Source organism: Pleurodeles waltl, chromosome 11 (genome assembly GCF_031143425.1).
Source record: "Pleurodeles waltl isolate 20211129_DDA chromosome 11, aPleWal1.hap1.20221129, whole genome shotgun sequence".
Lineage (NCBI taxonomy): Eukaryota > Metazoa > Chordata > Amphibia > Caudata > Salamandridae > Pleurodeles > Pleurodeles waltl.
Genome location: NC_090450.1, coordinates 973,065,738 through 973,089,016, shown reverse-complemented (window position 1 = coordinate 973,089,016; position 23,279 = coordinate 973,065,738). Strand labels below are relative to the sequence as shown.

At 44.2% G+C, this 23,279-nt stretch overlaps 1 protein-coding gene across 1 annotated transcript; it reads right to left on the bottom strand.

Moving 5' to 3' along the window:
- Nucleotides 1-2,525: 2,525 nt before the first annotated feature.
- On the bottom strand, nt 2,526-22,552 carry SDF2L1 (stromal cell derived factor 2 like 1). Its single transcript, XM_069215239.1, has 3 exons — nt 22,322-22,552; nt 15,708-15,904; nt 2,526-3,617 (listed from the first exon to the last, which is right to left on the bottom strand). The coding sequence occupies exons 1-3, from the start codon at nt 22,488-22,490 to the stop codon at nt 3,333-3,335; spliced, it is 651 nt and encodes a 216-aa protein (XP_069071340.1). The 5' UTR covers nt 22,491-22,552; the 3' UTR covers nt 2,526-3,332.
- Nucleotides 22,553-23,279: the final 727 nt, after the last annotated feature.

The window sequence follows — 23,279 nt, the reverse complement described above, 5'->3', positions numbered from 1 at the left end:
TTATACGGAATCCTAACAGCACATACTGAACACAGACAGGAACAAGCAAAAAATAGATGGGACCAGGTTCTTGCTACACCACTCTCACAGCATGCATGGAGCCTAGCCATGACAATGACTTGCGCAGTTTCAAGCAATCCCCGGCTTAGATACACAGTTTAACTACCTACACCAAACATATTTATCACCATATCGACTACCACGCATGTTCCCACAGACACCGCAGGGGTGCCCCAGATGCAGAGTTGCTGCAGCCACCTTTTTCCACATGACATGGGAATGCCCCCCAATAATGAAGGCATGGAATGACATAGTACCTTCAATAATTGAATGGCTAGACACCCCTTTATCCCCTACACCGGAGTTATGCCTATTGGGAATCAGAGATAGACCCAAAGGACGGAAGCAGACAGACAGATGCATTGACATAGCGCTTGTGCTATATAGATGACTGAAAGCAATGCACTGGAAGGCACCTGGTGCACCAAGTCCCCAACAGTGGCAGGAGGATCTGCTGCGATGGGTAAAGGCAGAAGCACACACACTGCAATCATTGCAAGACAGAGGGGTCCGAGTCAAGGGCATAGACACCTGGGACTCCTTTGTAACCAAATTGGAAAGTAAAGACGACAAGCGACCCCCTTGAGCGAATAGGCTTGACAAACAAGAAGACAATGCTGATAGGGGAGCACACGCATACAGAGGCACTGAATGCGCACCCCAAGATAAGCAGTAATGAATGAACTTAGCAGTGATCAACAGGACGCAAATATGCCAGTCCAAGTCAAGTTAAACTCACAACAGGGAACATGTCGCAACAGATCACCGAGGGTCGCCCCTCGTCCCCTGTGTTTGCTTTGTCTTCCCCATCCCCTCCCCTTGTGACCAGCGTATCGCCTACGCGGCCCCGCCGCTCGAACCATTATGGGAACATATAGCGCACTACACCCCCCTCCCGGGGCCCTCATAGTGGGAAGCGCGGACACCCCCCGAACAGCTCCTCCGAGCATGATCTCTCATTTCCTTTCTTTCCTCCTTTCGCTATCTTCTCTTCCTTCACTAATTTTCTCATGTTAGCAATGTTTCTAAATAATTTCAGTTGAAACTATAAATAGTAATCACATGGCCAAGAGTGCAAAAGATATGCAAATGTAATTAGATTCGGAGCACGAAAAATAAGTGTGTAACAGTGATTATATGGAACATAATTGTACTTTCTCGCTGACTGGAACAATAAAATAGTTTTAAAAAAAGTAGAATGGGACACACGAATGGTGCTGTGACTAGAACATAAGACACCAACTACAAGATGACGCTATGTAAGGAATCAGGAGGGAGTGATGGCTCTATATTGTAGATTACGCTTATAGGGCTATCCAGATATAATAGAAGTCACTGTAGACCCTCACGGAAAATACCCCTGATGACACACTATTGTTTTAACAATGTACTATCTGTAAGTATTGATGTACAAAATGCAATAAAATTCTGTTCTTCAGCATTCAACTCTATACAGTACATAGGTAACAAGGCTTGTTATAATAACTATCCCTGAAGTATTGAACATAGTGCAAACTTCACACCAACACTGAAGCACAAACGTGAATGATGACCATTGCTGAAGAGAGACTTGGGAATACTCATCATATGTACTGTGGCTCCATCATGAAGGAATTCAGCAAATCTGATGGCCAAAGTGTAACAGCTTGAATCAACTTCTGACTAATCCCTGGAGTGAACACCCAGAAGTACAAAAAGAAACAAAAATCCTACAGAAGGTGTGGGAGTGGACACTGTGGAAGCCAGACTGGACTATGCTGGGTCCAGCAACGAGACTCAATGTCAATCGCTAAGAAGAAAAAACATGAATGTCAGCTTTTCCAGTGTTAAATCTGCCTTTCAACAGGAGAAGCTTGCCAAGAAACAAGAGTTTCACAAAACAAGCGGTGAGATGTGATAAGCATGTTTACAGTCACAAACACTACCATTAAGCTTTTGCAACTGTAATGATTTTTCCAGATCTACTATTTCCTTTTTAGGATTCATAAACGTTTTGAGACTCCTAATGTGTGTATGCAAATGGATATTGAGAATATGGAAGGAGCGCAATGAAGAAATCCCCTCCAAATACTGAATAAGAATGCTGTTGGTTAGTGTCTGGCGACTGAAATTTAATTCCTGAAAATTGAAAAGTTACACAGATCTCAAAAGAGGTTGTAACCCATTAGGGACGGGGTCATCACTAAGGGAGTTAAAAAAATAAAAATAAAAAAACTTTTTGAAGAATACGCGATGCTCCAACGGACCACTGCTAGGGCTGCATTTAAAAAAAATAATAATAATAATAATCATAATTCACAGACATGCTGCTTTGCTGACCACAGCAGGCCAACAACCTGTGATGGCTCCAATCGTTATGAGCCACAATTTGCGACCTACCTCATTAATACTTACGGGCAGGTCATGGTTTTTTAAAGGACAAGGAATACAAGATGTATCCTTTACACACAGAAACGAAAAGCCCATTCAAATCACAATTTTCTATTTAATGGACAGAAAAATCCAATATATACAAAATGTTGCGTGGAATTCACCAACATGAAAGGAACTTGAGACACCGATGCTAAATTGCTAGGTAGAGATGTGGAAAAGTGCACTTGTCCCCACTTATGCCTCACTTCAAGTGAAACGTAGCAGAAAATTAGAAATAAACCTGTCCTGCATATTCACATTATGCAATGGGAGGCCTTGTGCAATTCGCAAAATGAGATTACCTAAAAACTCAACTGCCCTCATAAATTACAAGCAGGAGTGTTGCTCAAGTAGGCACGGAGCTTTCAGGTTCTTGCTATCTTTCAAAAGTCAACATATGCTACCTCAGATGAGCCAATATTTTCAAATTTTTTGAAGACTTTCCCAGTGCTCTTGTTATTTTGGATCATTCACCTATGTAACAGAGGAAATCATATCACAGATCCAATCTTACTCATACATGAAACAAGCTAAAAAAATGAGTTAAAAATAACTCGTCCAGTCATTTATTGCAGCCTGGATTTTAGAAACCAGGCGTTTGTTCTCCATAGACTCTTGGAATTCTCTGGTAATCAATTTCATAACTCCACCCCCAACGATCTCTGGACTATTTCCACAAAAAAGTTATTTAAAAAAAAAAAAACATATTTTCACTGAAGGATTCCCTTCTTCCTCTCCTGGTACATTTGACCGTGCGCTGCAAGTCCTCGAATGTAAAAGTCCATTGAAAGACAGGTCAGTGACAATGCCATAAACATGGAACCACCAAAAAGTATCTCCAGTGCCACACTGAATCGAGCTCAGAGCTCGTCGTGCTTCCCAACCCCAGGTTCAGAACTTGGCTTGATGAAGACCCCTTCCATCACTTTCCAGTAGTTGTTTGCGTTTGGAGTGGTCATGCCATGGACCTCTCTCTGCCCCCTGATGGGGTGGCTGTATTGCTCCCCTGTAATGGTCAAGTACACATCCGTCCCTATATGCTTAAAGCGCACAAGTTCTTCTCGTTCCCAATATGTGTCGCTGCACTGTACAGTCCAGGAGTCGAGGTCATCTCCTTCCCCGTTGTCACCAAAGGCGCTGACTTCCTGTAGACGCAAAGGAGCATCATCAACATTAATATGGTAAATAACCTCATGCACCAGGTCATATGCAAAAAAAAACATTTTGCCTTCAACAGATGGCCACAGACCTGTTGATGTTTACAGTTAAATCTACTTCCACATTCTATGGCACCACTTTGCAGTTGTGCCTTTCACTTCAAGAAACAATTCAGAATGAAAAAGGTAAACCAACACTGATCATGAAGTTCTCGTGGTCTCTAGGATCAACATAACCTGGTTTTAGATCTATAGCTTACAGTTGGAAAGGTCATACACTGGGCTCTAGAAACTGTTGAAGGTGCAATGGAGTTGATAATTTGTCAGTTTATGATGGCCTCAGTGAGCCTTTACTGCTTAGAAAAAAAACATCCCTTACAATCTCAAAACATCACAGGTAAAATAGGGTTTCCTAAATATCTGAAGTCAGTTCTAAGAGTTGAAAACAATTATAACTGAGTTTATCATAGGTTGTGCCTTTGGTTGTACCTAATAAACACGTCCAAAAGTTGCACCTAATAAATTATAAATTAAAATGTCCCATTAATTTTGAAATAAGTATAAAGTTACAATTAACTGAATTGAACTATACCCTTAAGTTCATCATTAATATTAATAAATAATTTGTTGCCTGTAAACCAACAGATAAAACTGTCTTAAGAAAAAACACCCCCATAAATACAGTTGAAGATATCCTGCCAACTTTTAGTCACTGTGGTCATCTGCTATTTCACAAATAAGCAGTTTCAAAAGTACAGTGCTGGACTCTTGGATGCCAGTTTCATAATTGTAACCACTCTGATTATATCACTTCCAGACAACCCATTTAAAATATCAGGACGATGAAAGCTGTAATTTGTATTGCCACATTATTAAAGTATAAGCGCAACAATATACTTATATTATGGTATATGTCTGGAGATATATATATATATATATATATATATATTGGCAGTCACCACTAGGTAGTTATAGTTAGGACCTAGTTTCTATATAAAAAGCGTTTTTTTACTTGCCTATCTCTTTCGTGCCGCTTAACAAAACTTTCCAAAAGAATTGGGCTGCTGTTTGGAACGTTTCAGGGTGATCCATCAAGGGTTAACTGAGAAAAAAGGGAGAGGGGGGGTCCCAAAAGACGTTTTCCCCCATTTATTTTTCCATAGGGATTTTGAACAGCGATAGCGCCGAAACTACTGGACGGAATTACATCTAATTTGGCAGAAAGGTAGGTTCTGGTCCAGAGAGCAACCTTTTTTTTTTTGTTTGGTGTAATTCCGTTCAGTAGTTTGAGAAATTAAGGGGAAAACAAGTTTGTGTATAAACAGGGACACAAAGGATTTGCGACCCCTCCCGATCTCTTGTTGAGATTTGATTGGCTGACAACACTTCAACAACAAAAGCCACTTAAGTGTTGTTGGCCATCTTGGGACTCGGCTGAAGCAGAGTCTCAGAAATAAAGTTAAAAAAAGAAAAGGGGCAAGGGTACGAACACCCTGACATCTTAGCCCAGCTGGTGGGGTCCCAAAGTGACCCCCACCGGGCTAAAAAGCATTTTTTAATTTTATGGCTGGAGTCACCGTAGATCTGCCGTAAAGCCCTTCACCCCCTCGAAGGGCGGACTTCTGTGCTCCAAGTCCCGGGGGCGTTTGCATAAAAATGCAAGGGGGGTGTGCAGGCCTTTTGGCCCCCTCCCAAAGCCCCGGGGACTGCCACCTCCCCGGAGAAAAAATGCTTTTAATAAGTGGGGGAGCCTCTCCAACAGCCCCAGGGACCACCACCTTTCTGGGGCAATACTGAAATATGAGAGATACTGGGTGCCTTTGGGTGTGTGGGGGGAGGAGGGGTGAGGTATCTCGCTTGACCCCTACCCACCGCCCAGGGGATAAATACCTCTCTGGGGCAATGATTGTAGAGGCCACGTGCCCCGCTCCCAAGGAACCGCAGATGGCCCTGGGGACCACCACCCCCCAGGGCCGGCTCCTGCTATGTCCCTTGCCGCCCACCCCAGGGACATAGGTGTTTGCCATGGCTTGGCTGCAGCTTCCACCAGGCCACAACAAACACTTCGGTTTTTGACAGCAGGACCTGGCAAAACAGGTCCCGCTGTCAAAAACCGAAGCCTTCATCTCTGTCCTCTGCAAGCAGCTATGCATGTAGAGGACAGAGCTGAATGGTTTGCTCTAGCAAGCAGGCAGCTACTGTTAAAACTGGCTGCCTGGTTGCCCGAGCAATGGGATTGCAGGGGATGCCTGGAGGCTTCCTGCGTGGTCCCATATAGCCTGTAAGGGCAAACTATTAAAAAAAAAAAAAGTTTAAACATCCAGGGACCCCGGGGGAATGGGGGGGGGGGGGGGGGGGGGGGAGAGATGGTATGGGGATGGATTTTGGGGCTAACCCCACAGTCCCAAATAGCCTGTAAAGGGCTTCTTATAAAATTAAACTTGTGCAGTTGGTCTTCACAGTTTTGAGCCATACCTTGTACTTTTATTTTTAATAAACTGCTAATTTTTAGGTTCGGTTATAATGCTCCCCGCTTACCAAAAAAAAAAAAAAAAAAAAAAAATGCAACTGCCTTTTGTGCATCTGAAGATGGATGAACAATGGTACCCCAAATTGAACATAATAAAACAGCAGTGAAGAACTACTGGTGGCCAGAAGGAGGATTGGTAGCATCAATTTGTACGGCTTTCACAACAGAGCTTCTACCAATCAAGATGAGGTTAAATTGTTGGGTGTGCTTCTTGGTGAGAACATTTTCCAGATTAAGTGAGTGTCTTCCTCATGCTTTCATAAGCAGCAAGTGGCTAGAAAGGCTCCCATTTCAGCTCATTCCACAACCCTGGGATAGCAGCTGAAGCGCTCTATTCCAGGGTTGTGTCAACCTGCATAAGTTAGACCACTGATACAGGGCCTGATTTAGAGTTTGACGTAGGGTTTACTCCATCACAAAAGTGACGGAAATCTCGTCAGCCATATTACATGTTCCACAGGCGATAATAGAATTGTAATATGGCAGACAGGATACCAGTCAGGTTTGTGACGGTGTAGCCCCTTCCATCAAACTCTAAATCAGGCCAATAGTCTGTACCTATTTCATCCTGAAGCTGCCTTTACCAAATAGAAGCAAATATAAAATCTCAGGATCAGAAGACTGTTTTGCCTGAAAAAAGTTGGATAATGTTTTATGTTAAGAAAAAAGCTTTATGGCTCTGCTTCACACAAAGAACAGAATACACTTAAAAGTCTCATGCAAGGTGCACAGGAGTTACTCTAGGTCTGAAACATCTGGCTTAAAAGACCAATTTTCATACCTGCGGTCCCAGAGGGGTGGTCTGAGGCAATGTGCTCCAACTAAACCAGACCAGTATATAATTAAACAAATGCTAACCCCCTTCAGCGCTATGTTGACTGGCAAATAAAAAGCATAATGCAGTTGCCATTTTTATTCCCAAAGATTAACCCCTCTAAATTCTCAACATTAAGAGAGACCAAGGAAGCTTCTTGATGTTCAAAGGCTCTATGGATGAGTCTTGTACAATATTCGCCACAGAGTAATTTCCCAATTGCAGGTCAGGACAGATTTAATATACTTTCTGGGGAAGTTAAATATGGTATGGGATGAGGAACTTAACAGATCTGTCAGGAGGGAAGAGAGGAGACTACCTTCTCAAGAAGCTTAAAATCATTCTAAACTCCATACGGCTGACAGAAATACAGTGAGAACACAATAGAGAAGACACAGAGTACACTTCTTTCTCCCACAGAACACATTTGAGACTAGATTATGTTTAGGAAAGTAATGCTCTCTCACCCATATCCCCAATCCTAGAAGCTAGCATAAGGTTAGTAACTGTCTCACGTCAAGGACAATACAGATCAATTAGCAACTGAGACTGAAAGGATGGGGTCGTTGGCAAATCACTCATTTCTTCTGAGACCAGATTCTCAAAAATGTCAATGGAAGCATATAATGGATAATATTTTGACTTGAACAAAAACAATATTCAATTAGGTGGAGGACGGTAGGCATTTAAGACAGTAACATGTACAAATTCACTGATGTGATAGATAACCTGAAAAGATTAAGAAAGCTAGACACAAAAGAAATAGAAGGGAAACTAAATGATTTGCAGCCCATTCACTCTATTACAGAAAATTACAGCAAATCGAGGCCAACTTAAAGCCACTGTGGTCAATAGAACTGAAATAACTATGTTGCACATAAAGGTCTGTAGTACGAACCTGGTAATAAAGCAGGCTTGTTGTTTGCATGTCAGATACATGAGAATAAAGGTGTCATACATATGGAAAATTCTTTCTAGTTAAGGGCAGAACCTCACTACAGCATTTTTAAACAAGCATTTGCAATGCAACAGGTCTCGCGTTAGAGCTGATCGCGTTATAAACTTCTAACCCGACTTTTCACCTATCGAGCAAAAGTGCATTTATGTACATAACCCGAAAAAGTGAATTTAACTATGTATAGCGCTCGACTTCTGCCAAGCGAGATCGCACTCGTAAATTAGAGAAAAAGAAGTCCACGAGCCCGATGGAAAACAGCGAGCCTCGCATGTTTTCTGTACTTGGTCGCTGCGCTCGAGGAGGGCTAGCCACCGGAAAAGGCATGACGTGTGCATGCCTTCGACTAATGAAAGCAATCAGATTTTATTAGGCAAGCCCACAAACCAATAAAAAACACTGACGTGACGTTGACAGGGCTCCAAGCCCTTTTTTAAACACTAAAGCGTCTTGCTGCGATATGCATGCGCGAGCGCATGCAACGCAGGCTCGACCCTAAAAATGGCAGAATTGGGGAAGTTTTATGTTTCCATATACATAGCAGAAAATCACCCAGACAGCCAGCAGACTATATACGAAGTTCAAAGAAGTCTATAATCAGGCACTGGTCTCAGTTGAAGAGGTCAAGCTAGCCTGAGACCTCAAAGTGAATAAAGTGTTGGGTCTGGACAGATTCACCGGTGGCGTCTACATAACATTCGCCTCAAAACGAATCCACTAAAAAGACGACACTACATGATTACCTAGCAGACATAGGCAAACTAACACTATATATGGGAGAAGCCCATAGAGTGGTTTTGAAATTCGGAAAACACGGTTCTTCGTGTAGATTTGCAGCACTAATACTGATGCTAAACTACATACTAAAATACTGGCAACCAGGCTTGAGTGCCTTCTTCTGGGACTAATTCAGTAAGCTCAATCAAGATTTACCAGGGAAAAGCAGATTAATCAACTGCATTTATACAGCTCACAGCTTCTTCATGGCAACAGTTCTGGCGCTAGCAAAGAAGCTGAGCTAAACTAATAGCGTAAAGAGCATGATAATCTTAGGCCTCATCAAAATGGGAGTTTTAAACCAGATAGGCTCAGAAGGAGCCATGCATAAGCTGATGCAAAGTGAATTCCAGAGTTTGGTTGTAAGATATGCAATAGATTTGCCAACTCTTTTAGCTTTAAAAATGTTAGGGACTTGAAGAAGCCTGAGATTATTTGATCTGAAGGATCTAAGTTGCTGGCACGGCTGGACTCTTTTCCTTAAGAAAGGGGTCTAGACCAGTTAAGGCTCTGAATGCATATGCACGGGCGTCAATTCACCAAAATGGCAGGGGTAGCGGAAGTGACATCACACGTCATCTTTACTTTCACTTGCACACACACATGCTTTCTGAAACACACACTCACTCATACACACACTATTTTATACATAAGTACACTCTCACTCGCAAGCATGCACACAACATAGACTTAAAAGTGTTTTTTACTTACCTCAGCTACCAAGGAGGGTCATATTCTAGCTAACTGTACTCGGTTTTTTATTCCACTTAGTGAATAATCTATAATTCACTATTAGTGTAATAAATTAAAAAAAATTAAAAAAACAGATTGAAAACAAGGAATTGGAGTCACAAGCAACGTCTGAGATGCTCCTGTGTTCCTGCACTGATTTTGCAACTTCTGAGGACAGGGGTCGCAGAGGCAGTGCCCGGGGTCGCAAAGACCAAGCTGGAGCGTTGCAGCTGCAACCCCTAAATGACGCACGTGTGCGTAAGTAGGCCCCTTGAATTTGATACGATTGGCTATTGACAGCCAATGCAGGTTTTACAAATGAGACAAGATTGATTGACGCTGCGGGATTCCCATAATCAATCTCGCTGCAGCATTCTGGACAACCTGAAGCCTCCGAGTCAAAAAAGTGGGAAGGCCCAAATAAAGACTATTTGCATCCTCTAGTCTGGAGTTTACCACATATGGACAATACTTTTGTAAATATTTTCCAGAACCAAATATAACATTTGTTAAGTGATTCAAGCTTTGGAAAACAAACAGCAGAAATGTGTTGAATTCAAGAGGAAAAAGAGAGATTGAAATTAAATAGTATTCCCACATTTCTCGCTGTGGAAGAAGACTGGGTTCCTTTGACCACCATTTGTATGGGTGAGGCAGACACTTTGTGCCAAGAAAGAATTTTAGTTTTATCAGACTTCAGTTTGAGAAATTTGGCATTCATCCACCCTGCTGCCCCCTGAAAACATTGCTTGAGGGTTAAAAGGGCATCATCGCAATGCTCCTGAAAAGACAGTGGAAGCTGGGCGTTGTCTACATATGAGATTACCTGAACGTCCCAAGATTCAATCAGCTTGGCCAGCCGTTCCAAATATAAATTAAACAGGGCAGGGCTCGAGGCTGAGCAATGTGGAACTCCGTTCTTCAGTGGGTTTGAGGTAGATGTCAACAGGAGAAGGTACACATCTGAGAACTGTCCTTGAGAAAGGGTTATAGCCACTAAAGTGCCATGCCTTAAATAACAACCAGTCCAATTCTGTCCAAGAGAGTTGGAGTGCAAAACAATATAAAAAGCGGCTGATAAGTCAAGCAGGGCTACCATGGCAGACCAGCCCTGATACTACATTTATCAAACAAAATCTGTATCTTACAACAGAGCAAATTCAGGAAAGAACTTCTAGCAGAAGCCAGACTGAGAATCACGCAACAATTTATTACATTCCACAAAATGGGTTAGCTGTCTATTGACCAATTTCTCAAGGATTTTTCATGCAGCCAGTAAAAAGAGAGAGAAAGAGAGAGAAAAGACTGACCTAAAGTTATTTAATATTGCTGGATCTGCTTTTGCTTTCTTTCATAAAGGAAGGCGAAATCTTGTTTCCAGCAGGAGGGAAAAAGAGATGATTGTACAGAATTATTCAGAATGTTATTTAGCACATGATTAAAAGGTAGAAAAGGCCATCTTTTTGATGAAAGGAGACATAGATCCCCGGGGGATCCAAATTCGCAGTTCACAAGTTTCTTGAGAGAATCATTCTCTGAGACCGATCAAACCTTAACAGCGGACGACTCAAGATTAATACTGGCTCCAATTGACTGTTAAAAGGGGGCTGCTATAGAACATTTTGAATAGATATTCTGAAATTTCTTTTAGTAAAATTGAGACAAGTCATTGCAAAATTCTAGAGAGGAGGATTCTGTTTTTATTAACCCCGGGGGCCCTGCTATCTGAGGCAGAGTAGACGTTCAACAGAAAAGGAGCTAGTGCAGCAATCCCGCCTACCCCCTCCCCTCAATGAATTACTGGGAACTGGCTCAAATGGAGGTGGTGGGCTTACTAGAGTGAGAGAGGGCCCTTCAGCAGAAGCTACGCATGTAGATAACGGGCAGAGGTATTACTGGGACTCTGCTCAACAGGGAAGCGGTGAGTTTTCTACATTTTCCAATAAAAAGCCCAGGTAATCAGCTCAAGAAAGGTAATAGTTTGTGATGTTGCCACTATATTCTTCCTTGAAAACACAGGGATCCTGTGCTGTTTTATAATAGATCAAGAGCTGCGATCGTAGAGGTCCTGGGTTTTCCTTTTCAATAAGTGCATGGGAATCTATTGCAGCGTGCAACCAGCCACCCCTTCCTCATGTTCATCCTGTCCCTCCTGCAGCAGCTCGCCTAGTCATTCAGTGCGTTTCACCAGCTTTGATCACGTTTACATGGTCTTGCCCGAGACTACAGATCTCCCAGGAAAAGCAGGCAGCAAGGCTCTCCTAGTGGTGGGGCAAATGTTTTGAAGCGTGTTCCTGAACCCTTTCTTCCCTAGAATTGTTCCTAACCTACATTTTGACTGAACGGAGGTTGGGTGGGGGGAGGGGAGGGGCGGAGGGGTTTCTTTCCAAACTACCAATCCACTAGGAATTTATCCCACTTTCAGGTTAACATAGTAACGCTAAGAAGAGTGGAGAAGTGGCACCAGCCTTTGGAGCTTTACTGGTTGAGGAAGGTCTCTGATTCTTTTAGAAAACATTGATCTTGCACTTCAAGTCTTTTTTCTGGTGTTGTTCACTGGACAGAGAAAATTAGGCTATGTAGTACCCAGAAGAGCTTTGACACCCTGCACCTGTTTAAGTCATGGACTCTGTGGGCTGTATATTTAACTGAGGCATGGAGTTTGTGTGTCTTCATAGAGAAAGGCAGCTCCCAGGAAACTGGACCACTTAGGAATCCAAAGAGAAGCGACTGACTAACTCTGGAGGGGAATTAGGAGAGGATTCTAGGGTGAGAAAGTTATGACTGATTCAATATAGGTTAATGATAGTGCTGATGTGAGCCCCGTCACCCCTCCACAAAAAGCAGAGCAGGTTTGCTTTACAAAGCACTTCCTTGCTGACCAGAAAACCCAGCACTTACGTTCAAGCTGCGATTCATACTTCACCTCAGACCCTTCAGTGTAGTCTTAGTCAGATTAATCCGGTCGGGGGCCTGCAATGCAACATGGAAAATGTGAGTCATCCTAATGTGTTGTGACAGCGGGGGCATGGAAAGTCGCCAAAGGCAAGAGAGAACCTACCAAGTCAAACATTCTGGTTGAAGAGGTTGGCCTACTTCAGTGGCAGCAGACTGGATTAGAGATGTAAGTAAACTGCTGCAATCATGAAAGGGATGAAGTGCCAGATATAACCACGGGCCTGGCTAGGCAAAGAAACCCTTCAATGACGCTTAAACCTGGGCAACTGCTCTGCTGACTGACTGACTGACTGACTGACTGACTATGTGGTCAACACTTGCTGGCTGGGTTATCCCTATTGGATTGACTGAACACTCCCTAGAGGACTTTGATGTGGAAGCCTCAGGGTTGGTGGACTTCCAATATCAGTGCACCATTGCATCGAGTTGCCTGACCACCACCCGGCTGCTGGAAGAAGGATTTGCTTACAGAGCTCCATCACAGTGTTGCGGAAAAATTAGAAGCAGGCTTTCTAGTCAGGTGAAAACTCAATAAGGAGAACCCCGATGGCAAACATAGGGCTCTTGGCAGTCAGGTTGCTAGCGGAAGCCTGAGAACAGGCAAATAACAGAGCATCATACCAAGGGGAACAGGTGGCTTCCCAAGAGGATTTTATTAAATATGTTGTCCAAAGTTGCCAAGTAAAAGAAAATCATGACTTCCCAGAGAAGAACAACCATTCACTGGTACTCAACACCATGAGAGGCTCAATTGTGTAACTCATGCAAGGTATGATAGCCAGTGCAAGGACTAGTCTCCACTGTCCACAAAGTGCAGCCAGAGATCAGAGATTAAGTCAAGCATATCATCTATCATATTTTGTATGCTTTAGTATATTGGCCAAAGTGGGACAGGTATGCCCAGATGTGGGTTCCGTGCATTATGTGTCACTGGAAACAAGCTGTACCCGGTTGATGAGCCCATAACTAGGGTGAAACAGGTCCTGGGTTGCTCATGTTTCGGTTCAGGAAGGATAGGACTTGACAGTTCGGGCTGGACTGCTCCCATTGGAGCATGGTCAAGATCGATTTGCATATAGCTGGGTCCAAACTGAGGTGGCATGGTGTGCAAAATAATGATAGACTAGGAAGTGGCCCGAATAATTGCCATGACGGAGATTACTTCAAGCATTACAGCATTACACCCATCACTTTTTTTGCATGCTTTAGTACATTGACTTAAGTGGAGCGGGTATGCCTAGAGTGGGTCTGTGTCATTAGAACCAAGCTGCACCTTGCTGATAAGCCCATAACTAAGGCAAAACCTGTCCGGGTTACTTGTGTTCTGGCAGGGGGGACCAGGCGTGGCAGTTCAGGCTGGACTTTTGCGATTGGATCATGGTCAAGAAGGATTTGCATATAGATGGGTTAAAAATAACAAGGCATGGTGTGCAAAACAACAATAGATTAATTAAAGCATTCCGTCCATCACATTTTGTATGTTTCCTAACTGGAATGCAGGTTTTATTGGGGTGGGGGCAAAGGGGGCAAAAAGAGTTGAAGCAATTTCATTCATTCAATCACATAGTCAGTATGGTTTCGGGGTCAAAGATGAAATAGATTCTTCAAACAAGCTTCTTCCCATGATATGTAATGCACTACCTACTACAGCACGGGAAGGCATTCACTTCCCTCTAGTGTGTCTGCCATTTCGTTTCTCTTGACCTGTGTAGGTAATTCATTGTCACTTTTGTTGGTCTTGAAAAAAGCTGTATTGCCTTGCAAAGATGCTTGAAGGCTTTTAAGGGAGATGAACGGCCCTGCATTCTAGCACAGGAAAACAGGTCTTCTGAAGCTTGGTCAATTGGACACCCCATCTTAGCAGGGATGCATTTATAACCATGGTACAAGATGTGAACAGCAGTTGACACTGGGGCGTCTTTAATTATGCTCAAGGCACTTATCCTCAACAAATACTGCAAAGTGGCCACAAAAGCATTAATGTGCCTTCCCAGTGTCCCAAGCGCCGAATCCACTGGCCCTCAATGGACTCTTGTAGAGTTCTCATGAGCCTCATATTGGGCATTCTGATTACACTAAAGGTGAAAGGGAGAGCAATGAAAAGAGGAGCCCACTGTATAGAGGAAAAAGACGAACTGATGAGCAATCAGACAAGCCTTTAAACAAAGTGTGACAATTCTTATGAATATAACTCTGTCTCCCTCCAAAGAAAACTATTTTCTTGGCTTGTGTCTATCTGTACTCCAAAGTAGTACATTTCCGAACAATAGAAAACTTGCTTTTGGCAAAGCTGAATTAAATACCTAGATTCTCCATGTTTGTTACTGTCCCCAAACCCTACCTAAAGTTAACACACAAGTCAGCTTTCAGAAATCACTTCCACGAAGACTAGGATTGAGTAGGCCTTATTTTTTAGGAAAGCGAGCTCAAGAGTTCAACTGCTAGGTAAAAGAAAAAAGTACTAGTCATGCAACATGTCTAGATTCTGGGAATATTAAGTTAAGCTTGATTGGACGAGCGTAAAGTACTGGAAGGACAATAAGAAGAAAATCTGCCAAACACATTGAACCATTTATAAGGATTGTTTTGGGAACCAAACACAAGGCTTAAAACAGACAATTTAAGCCAATGTAGCTCTGATAGAAGTTTAGTAAAAAGCTTGTATCGTTTCAGGCACAGTAGCACTTAGTTTCTTGGCAAATGGAACATGGAAATTATTGTCTTCAGGTCTACGGCACAAATAAACTCCAAATAGGTATGTCTCCGTTTTCTCTAATTCGCTGAAGGATTTTGGAAAGCAATGGAAGACCAAACTAGGGATGGAGAGTAAAGTGAACCTTGTAAGGACTGCATTAAGGGCAGAGTGGTGCAATGAAAGGAAGTAGGGCCTTTACATGGGTGAGAATATCATTAAAGGACAGGTACACACACACACACGTAGGGGTAAGCATAGCAGAACCACACTGAAGAGAAAGACAGCGCAGCACTGAAGGTAAGCCACGGTACGGATAGTGAGACAGGATGCTTAGTAAAAAGCAGTGCGGAATGTATGGGATGCATGAGACGGAAGCAGGGACGCAACGAAGGCTAAAAAAGAGCTTACAGCAATCTCCTCTGTACCTCCGCTGATCCCAGCGGCCTTGCACTGTTACTGAATGAATCAAGGTGGGCTGGTTGTTGCATAACTACAAAGGTAACAGTGGTGGTTTTCAGAAAAGCAAGCCTTACTATTTGATAACCTACCTGACACGAGCAGAGAAATAGTACATGTGCACATTGAGGGTGTGGCGTTTGTTCTTATAGATATCTCACCTGATTGTTGGATAGAGGCGAAGAGAAGTGGTGCGTATGCAGATTCTTCCCTGTATTAACATGCGTAAATCGTACTGCCTGCCCACATTTAATAGGGGATCCTCTGGAGCAAGCACCATCTGTTCTCCCTCGAATTCTCCAGTAGCTGTTGGCATCATCAGAGGCTTCAACACCAGTAACAGACTGCTGCCCACTTCCTAGTTTAAAAAAAAAAAAAGCTAAAACAATCAGGGCTACAAGTTTTAGATTTTTCTAATTTTAGTCGCCTTTGTAACAAGCTGAGTTACTAGATTTGAAAGTGCCATGGGTCCCCCTACCCACATCAATCTAGCACAGATGTGCAGTGTGGAATATTACCTAGGTCATACCAAGCTGGGCTCTTGAAAGAGGAGCGGAGGGGGAATATTCAAGTCAATGTGTGGGCTTTCACACACCACTGTATTCACTGTTTACTTTACAAAATGAACTGCTGGCTCTTCTTTGAATGAAAAGAAAGATGCAGTGCACACTGACCAAACGTTTTCCCGAAACAACAGGCAACAATACTAATTTGTTCAAGTACTGGAAACTTTTATAACAAACACTTGTGCAATTTGCCTGCAGGAGTTAGTGGAAAAATTACAAAAAGGGTTCTATTGAAAGATAAAGAGCTCTTAGTGTGCAGCAACATGTAAAGAGGAATTTCAATCTGCCTTTCGGTAGCAAGTGTGAACTAAGCACGGCCATGACACCTGCCCCTTAGACTAAGTAAAGCGTACCTCAAAATAGTGCCCTCATCAAAATATCCAAGACCAGTTAACTCTGGCATTTATCCTTCGTTATGATTTCTATTCATGGAGGGGGAAAAAAGAAAGGAAAAAAAAAATCCCACTTTATCCCAGTCTTCTGGATCACTTGTACCCAAGGGCGACTGCTGAGCCTATTGGGCTACTAATGAACAATGCATTTTTCGGCCAACGATGCTATAACGAAGAGGCGATAAAATTCTGGCTGAAAAATCTCCAACCCTTTTGTTCGTGGGTCTGCAGGTGTGTGGCTTGGACACTTCAACCTACCCATTAGCTCCAACACTACAATAATGAAGGAATCGCTCTACAACCCCCTCAACACTCTGGAGATTAAGTACATCACAGAAACTACCCACTCCAAAAAGGCAACAAACTATCTCATCCTATCAGTTTAACCCACAATCCATAACTGGGTCCAATGCAACAGGACCGGAAGCAACACTTAACTCTTCTCCATCCTTCACTACGACTCATGCCTCACAGTCAATCAAAATATGAAAAATTAACACACTGCTCCTTTGAAAGTCCTCCTTGGTCACCCTTCAAGCACACCTAATCCACTACCCAAATTCACTGTACCCCACATCAGAAGTGAGACAATTCTACTATACTATACAGTTCCTAAACAACCATGTTTACCTCAAAACTTCACTGAACACAAAATCCTCCAAACATACACTGTCAGCACTGCGGTACAACCAAGAACTCAGAGAACAAAAACATCAGACACAGAAAAGAAAAAAATTGAGACAAAAAGAAGTGAAATAGAGACTTATATAGCGCTAAGCCTGCAGGTGTCAAGGTGCTGTGTTCTGGAATTCCTAGACCCCTTCATGGGATGGGGATCAACCCTAAGGTGAAAAAAGCTAAGTTTTTAAGTGTTTTCGAAGAGGCAAAATAATCTTTCCAAATGTGATTTGGCAAGGTATTCCATATTGTAGCAGCTGCAACTGAGAAGGGCCATGGGCCCCATCTTGCCTTTTGAAACTGTGGCACAATAATTTTCCTGCTTAAAGCCGATCTTAAAAACCTAACTGGCTTAAACAGACGAAAGAAAGACCTGCTGGCCAATGAACCCCTGCCATGCATAGCCAGGGGGACTGTGCAAAGAGCTTTGAAAATCACCCGCTTCCTCACTGTAAGCCATGGAGATCTCAAAGACCTTCTCTCACCTAGAAATGTCTTAGGGTGTTAAGGATGCGCTGCGCAGCTGCATTTTGCACCTACTCAAGTTTACTTAGAGAATAGCTGTTTATATTAAGACAGATAGCATTACAGTAGTCTAGGTGGCAAATACAAATACAACAGCCACTGTCTTGTGAAGTTCCTCAGAAATGAAAGGGAAAATCTTCCTGAGAGATCCAATAATATAAAAGCAGGTGCTTGCGGTCTGATTTATCTGCAGAATCAAGCTCGGGGAGGTATCAAACAGAACTACTAAGTTCTTTGCTGATTTTGTGGGGGTTGGGATGGACCCACACGAGTCGGCCACCAGAACTCTGACCAAATAGAGTGCTGAGCACCGAAGACCATAACTTCGGTATTATGAGCATTAAGCTTAAGGAAATTTTCCTTCATCCAGCTACTTACACCAGCCATGCAAAGTTTGAACTTCGCAGACATTGCAGGCAGGGTATCAGTGAAGGGCACAATAATTTGAGTCATCAGTGTAAGATAATACCTGGAATCTGAAGGATCTCACTAAGGCTGCCAAAGGGGAAACATATAAGTTAAAGAGTGAGGGCCTGAGAGAGGAGCCCTGTGACACCCTGCATCGAAGGCTGAAGGCCTTAGCTCTAAACTGCCACAACTTACAATCTGCAGTCTCCCAACAAGGAAGGAGTAAAGCAGTTCTAGCAACTTTGTGGGCAACCCTATTTGTTGTAGCCGTTTGACCATTCGTGGGACGAGACAGTATTAAAGGCTGCAGATAAGTCCAAAAAGACCAGAACGGTTGTCCCACCCTGATCCACCTTCATTCTCATAGAGTCAGTGGCAGCATTGAGTGCTGAATCGTGCTGTGGTCACTTCTTAAACCATTTTGTGAGGGGTCCAGAAGGTCATGGTCAGTAATAAATCTCACTAACTCTTTATTCAAATGTTTCTTGAGACTTTTTTTTAAGGATCAGTGAGATTGGGCGATAGTTCTTTAGTTCACCAGGAGCATTAGGTTTCTTTTGGAAGTGGTATGATAATGGCTTCTTTCTAGCTCTCAGGGAACACCCCATTAACAAGATGTGATTGAAAACTTTTTCCAAAACCTCAGCAACTGTGTCAGGGACTAAACGCAGCGTTTTGGGAGGGTATGGAGCAGTAGGAGAGCCCGATTTAATACTTATCAGAGTCTCTTTAACTTGGTGTGCTGTGATCGGCAGGAAGGTCAGCAACGAATAGGCTTCAGAGGATATATGCTGAGCTAGGTGCATCTCCGCTTTTGTCTCCATGATGTTAAATTCAGAGTATATCTTTAAAATGTTATCCCTGAAGAACATAACCAGGTTATTGCAAAAGGTTTAGTTAGCATTGATCGATTGTATTCTGGGGGGGGGGGCTAATTGGACAAGGAGCAGGTGTTCTGTTCAGTCAGAAACTAAATTAGTCATTAAGATGCCTTTAAATCTTATTCTTGTCACATCTGCTCTGTGTTCAAAGACAGAGGTCAAAAGTCAGTTTGGCTTCTTGCAATGTAAATACTTTTCCTTGTGACTGCAGAGTTCCAGGTGGGAAAGGGACAATGTAAAGAGTATCATCTGATGGTCAGACATACTAATGGGAAGAATGTCCTTCATACGAAAATTAGTAGAGTTTATGAAAATTCCATCTAAGGGATGGCCTGCACTATGTATAGCAGTGTCACCTGTTGAGTAAAGCCCAGATTGGCCATAAGCTCCAATACTGCTGTAATGTCTTTATAGAAGGAATCCTCTAGAGAAAAGTTAAAATCACCTAAAATGGTAACACTGGGGTCCGTTATGAACGGTTCCAGGACATGTCCCTAAATCGAAAAGAACTTTGCTTGAGGGCCTGGTGGATGATAGATTAGAAGCCCCCCCACCCCCAACCAAAGTCGCCTTTGCATAATGTTTAAGGCTAAAATGTGCAGCTTTGCATACTTTGTTTGGCTGGTTAGGTATCAGCTCCAGTGTGCAGTTCAGTTGTTATTTACTAATTATAGCTAGGAAACTGCCTATGTGGCTAGAACGATCTGACCAAGAGATCATATAGCCTTTGGGTACTGAATCTACTAAATCCAGCCCACAGTCCTCTTTTGCCCAAGTTTTCGTCATAAAAAGACAGTCTAGGTCCCGATTTTCGATCATTAATAAGTGTGCCAGTTATGCTCAAAGTGGCTACTGCCTTCCGAGAGAGTTACACAATGCCTATGGTACGGAGTAAGTAAGTGTCAGTTGGGACAAGTGGGGGTGCAGTATCATCAAGGAAAGATTATGGTACAATTTGTGAGCTTACCTAGAGGGCGTAGTGCAACTAGCTGGGCTTTAGTACACATAGGCCCTCATTCTGACCCTGGTAGTCCTAAACCGCCAGGGCCACGGGCAACGGAAGCACCGCCAACAGGCTGGCGGTGCTTCAGTGCCCATTCTGACCGCGGCGGTAAAGCCGCGGTCAGAAAAGGGGATCCGGCGGTTTCCCGCCGGATTTCCCCTGGGCCAGAGAATCCTCCATGGCGGCGCTGCTTGCAGCGCCGCCATGGGGATTCCGACCCCCTTCCCGCCATCCTGTTCCTGGCGGTAAAACCCGCCAGGAACAGGATGGCAGGAACGGGTGTCGTGGGGCCCCCTAACAGGGCCCCACAAAGATTTTCACTGTCTGCTATGCAGACAGTGAAAATCGCGACGGGTGCTACTGCACCCGTCGCACCCCTGCAACTCCGCCGGCTCCATTTGGAGCCGGCTTCCTCGTTGCAGGGGCTTTCCCGCTGGGCCGGCGGGCGATCTTCTGGTGATCGCCCGCCGGCCCAGCGGGAAAGTCAAAATGACCCCCGCGGTCTATTGACCGCGGTGCGGTCTTTCGGCGGTTTCCGCCCGGCGGGCGGCGCCCGCCGGGCTCAGAATGAGCCCCATAGTTCTCAAGGAAGCATATGGCTCTGGCATGAAATGGGCAGCATCCCTGGCGCGAACAGGCAAAGACGAGCTTGCCTTTGGCAAAGCTCATTGGCATGAGCGTCTGCACCTGCTTCACAGTTTGAACCGCTAGTGTGCTACCCTCCCAAAATGGCGACTAAGCAACAACCAGGAAGTGAACAATCCTTAACAAGTTGTCTCGCAAATTAAAATTAAAAGGAATTTAAAAATTTCAAAAGTGTTCTATGTTAAGAACAATTCCAATTCAACAGAACAAAAGTTTTAGCAAAAACGAACAAACTCAGCAAAATGCATGCAGCGGGAGCCAGCATTGCTCCTGTCTGAAGGCAGCAACTACTAATGCTGCACCATGCGAGCGAGAGCATTATTCTGATTTGTTTCCCTGTCTTCCTCAGTGCGAGCAGGAAAACAGTTCAAAGGTCCGCTCCCAAAGAGTAGGAGCATTTTTAGATCTCCTGTCCGCTGGAAGTTAGTTTGAAGTAACATAATATTTCATTAGCGTCCCTTCAGAGCCTAGGGCGTTGTAGCACATTTATGGAACAATTTCTCAGTATAGTGTACTATATTATCCCACTTTTTTCAGAATGTGCACCCCAGTCCTAAAGGAAGATGAGCTTCTTCGCTTGCTGCAAATTAGTACATATATTATAGCCCACCAATTTAAAAACTCAACAGTTGTAACCTCCACCATTGCACAGCAGGAGCATGGAACGTGCCACCTTAGAACCCAGTGTCTACTGTGCTGCAAAAACTTCCCCATCCCTCTGCCTTCTGATTGCTTTTACAACCTGTTCAGAGTAGGTGGTAAATGGAAGCGGATTCGTCCCCAGAATTATGATACTCCATGCGGATTTTGGAGCCCATAATGTGAGTATCCATGTTATTTCCTCTTTCCAGAGACAAATACTTGGGTAGCTGAATTTTTGAGCGGGCATAACGTCCAAAAAAGTTACTTAAGACCACGGGGTATCCCAGCGCACATACTCAGCCACGTTGTACTCAGGATCTATTTCAAAATGGAAAGATCGATTCATTGCACTTATTCTGATGGGGGCGCGCGGGGTGATCTGCAGCTCTACTGACGTTTGGGATGAAAGGGGAGCATGAATCGTTCATGGTTTCATAAGCGCAGGATGGGGACTGATGGTGTGTACGAAAAGAAAATGAAAAAACAGCTTAGACACAACTTCGGACTGCTTAGTTTAACTAACATGTCACCGCCTATTACTTTTCAACTGGATAAAATCTGAGACTTGCGGGGCAAACGGGCACTGCTAGTGGCACACTAGGTGCCCACATAGAACTGCCTTGTTATAGAACCTGTCCAGCTAGTATTCCTTAATATTTCCCAGCTGTCTCGGTTAGGAAGTTATGATTTTAAAAACAGTATTTCTTCAGTTTCTCCAAAGCACTTCTTTGCCTTCTTAAAACCCTGGTTCCTCTATGGTGCACTTCACGGTGAAGGAAACATTTCCTTCTTCTCCTCAACACCTCTAGACTCTCTCCCTCGCCCTCCTCAGACCCCACCTGCCACCCTACTCCCGGTGACTAACGACAAGATGATCCTACTTCCTGGGCCCTGCCCCTAGGATCCGTGTTTTATCTTGGTTCCCTCCTGCTCCTCAGCCCATCCTCTCTTCCTCTTCGGTGCCTTCTCGTGCCCAGAGCTCTCGGGGTAAGCGCGGGGCCCTCCTTCCGCTCTCCCTGACGCCGGTCCGCTCACCTGAGCCGTACTTGACGTCGTGCGAGTGAAGCCGCACTCCGTGCCGCTGGTTCAGCAGTTTGATGACTGACCCGCAGGTCACGTACTCATAGGAGTCGGAGGCGCGTCCGGGGCAGAGGCACAGGAGCAGCGGCAGGAGCACGCCGAGCGCTCCGACGGGAGCCGCCATATCGCAGCCCGTCAGACAGAAATCGGCTGCAACGGAATAGACCAGCAGCGCACTTCCCTCAACAAGGACCGACCAATCACAGGGCGACACCGGGAACTGGGCGGAGTTTCAGGAAGCAAATCAGAGCCCGCCCCGCTCTTCAGAAGGTATTCTCATTCGTCGATTCAGCTATCGGGCGTACCTTGGGACACGCACGTTCACGAGATTGGGGTAGCGCCCTGTTACTCAAACACCGAGTTTGACAGTAACGCCGGTAGCCACGAAGGAGCATCCTATAGGTCCACGGAGGAACTCATAGAACAATTGCCAACCAATCAGTCTCGGTTGTTTAACGCCCGCATGCACTGTATTGGAAAGAAAGAAAAGACGGCAAATCCCAGAGCTATGACGTCCGACAACCTGAGTGATGTTTATACTATAGAGCCGAAGAGGGCACGCGAGCGCATGCGCTCTGGCTCCCTTGAGCCGTCTTCCCTAGAACCCTTCCTTGGTGCGCACGTGTCGCCCTCTTCCTTCTACCATCTGCCCTTCTCTTTCCACAGTGACTCCCGAGTCCGCGAGGGGGCTGCTGCCAGAATGCAAGGTCCCTAAAAAGAGCATCTGTGAGCAGTAGCAATTCTAACCCCCATTGTTATACCATTGGCAGTCATGGTAGATGGGATCACAAAAATCTTGGTGGGGCGTGTGGCACATGATCCAGTTTTAAATATAAGCCGAGAATAACTGCAGGTAGAACCAGAGTGTGTCAGTGTAGTGTATATTAGTATGGGTTTTAGTCCTTTGTTTGTT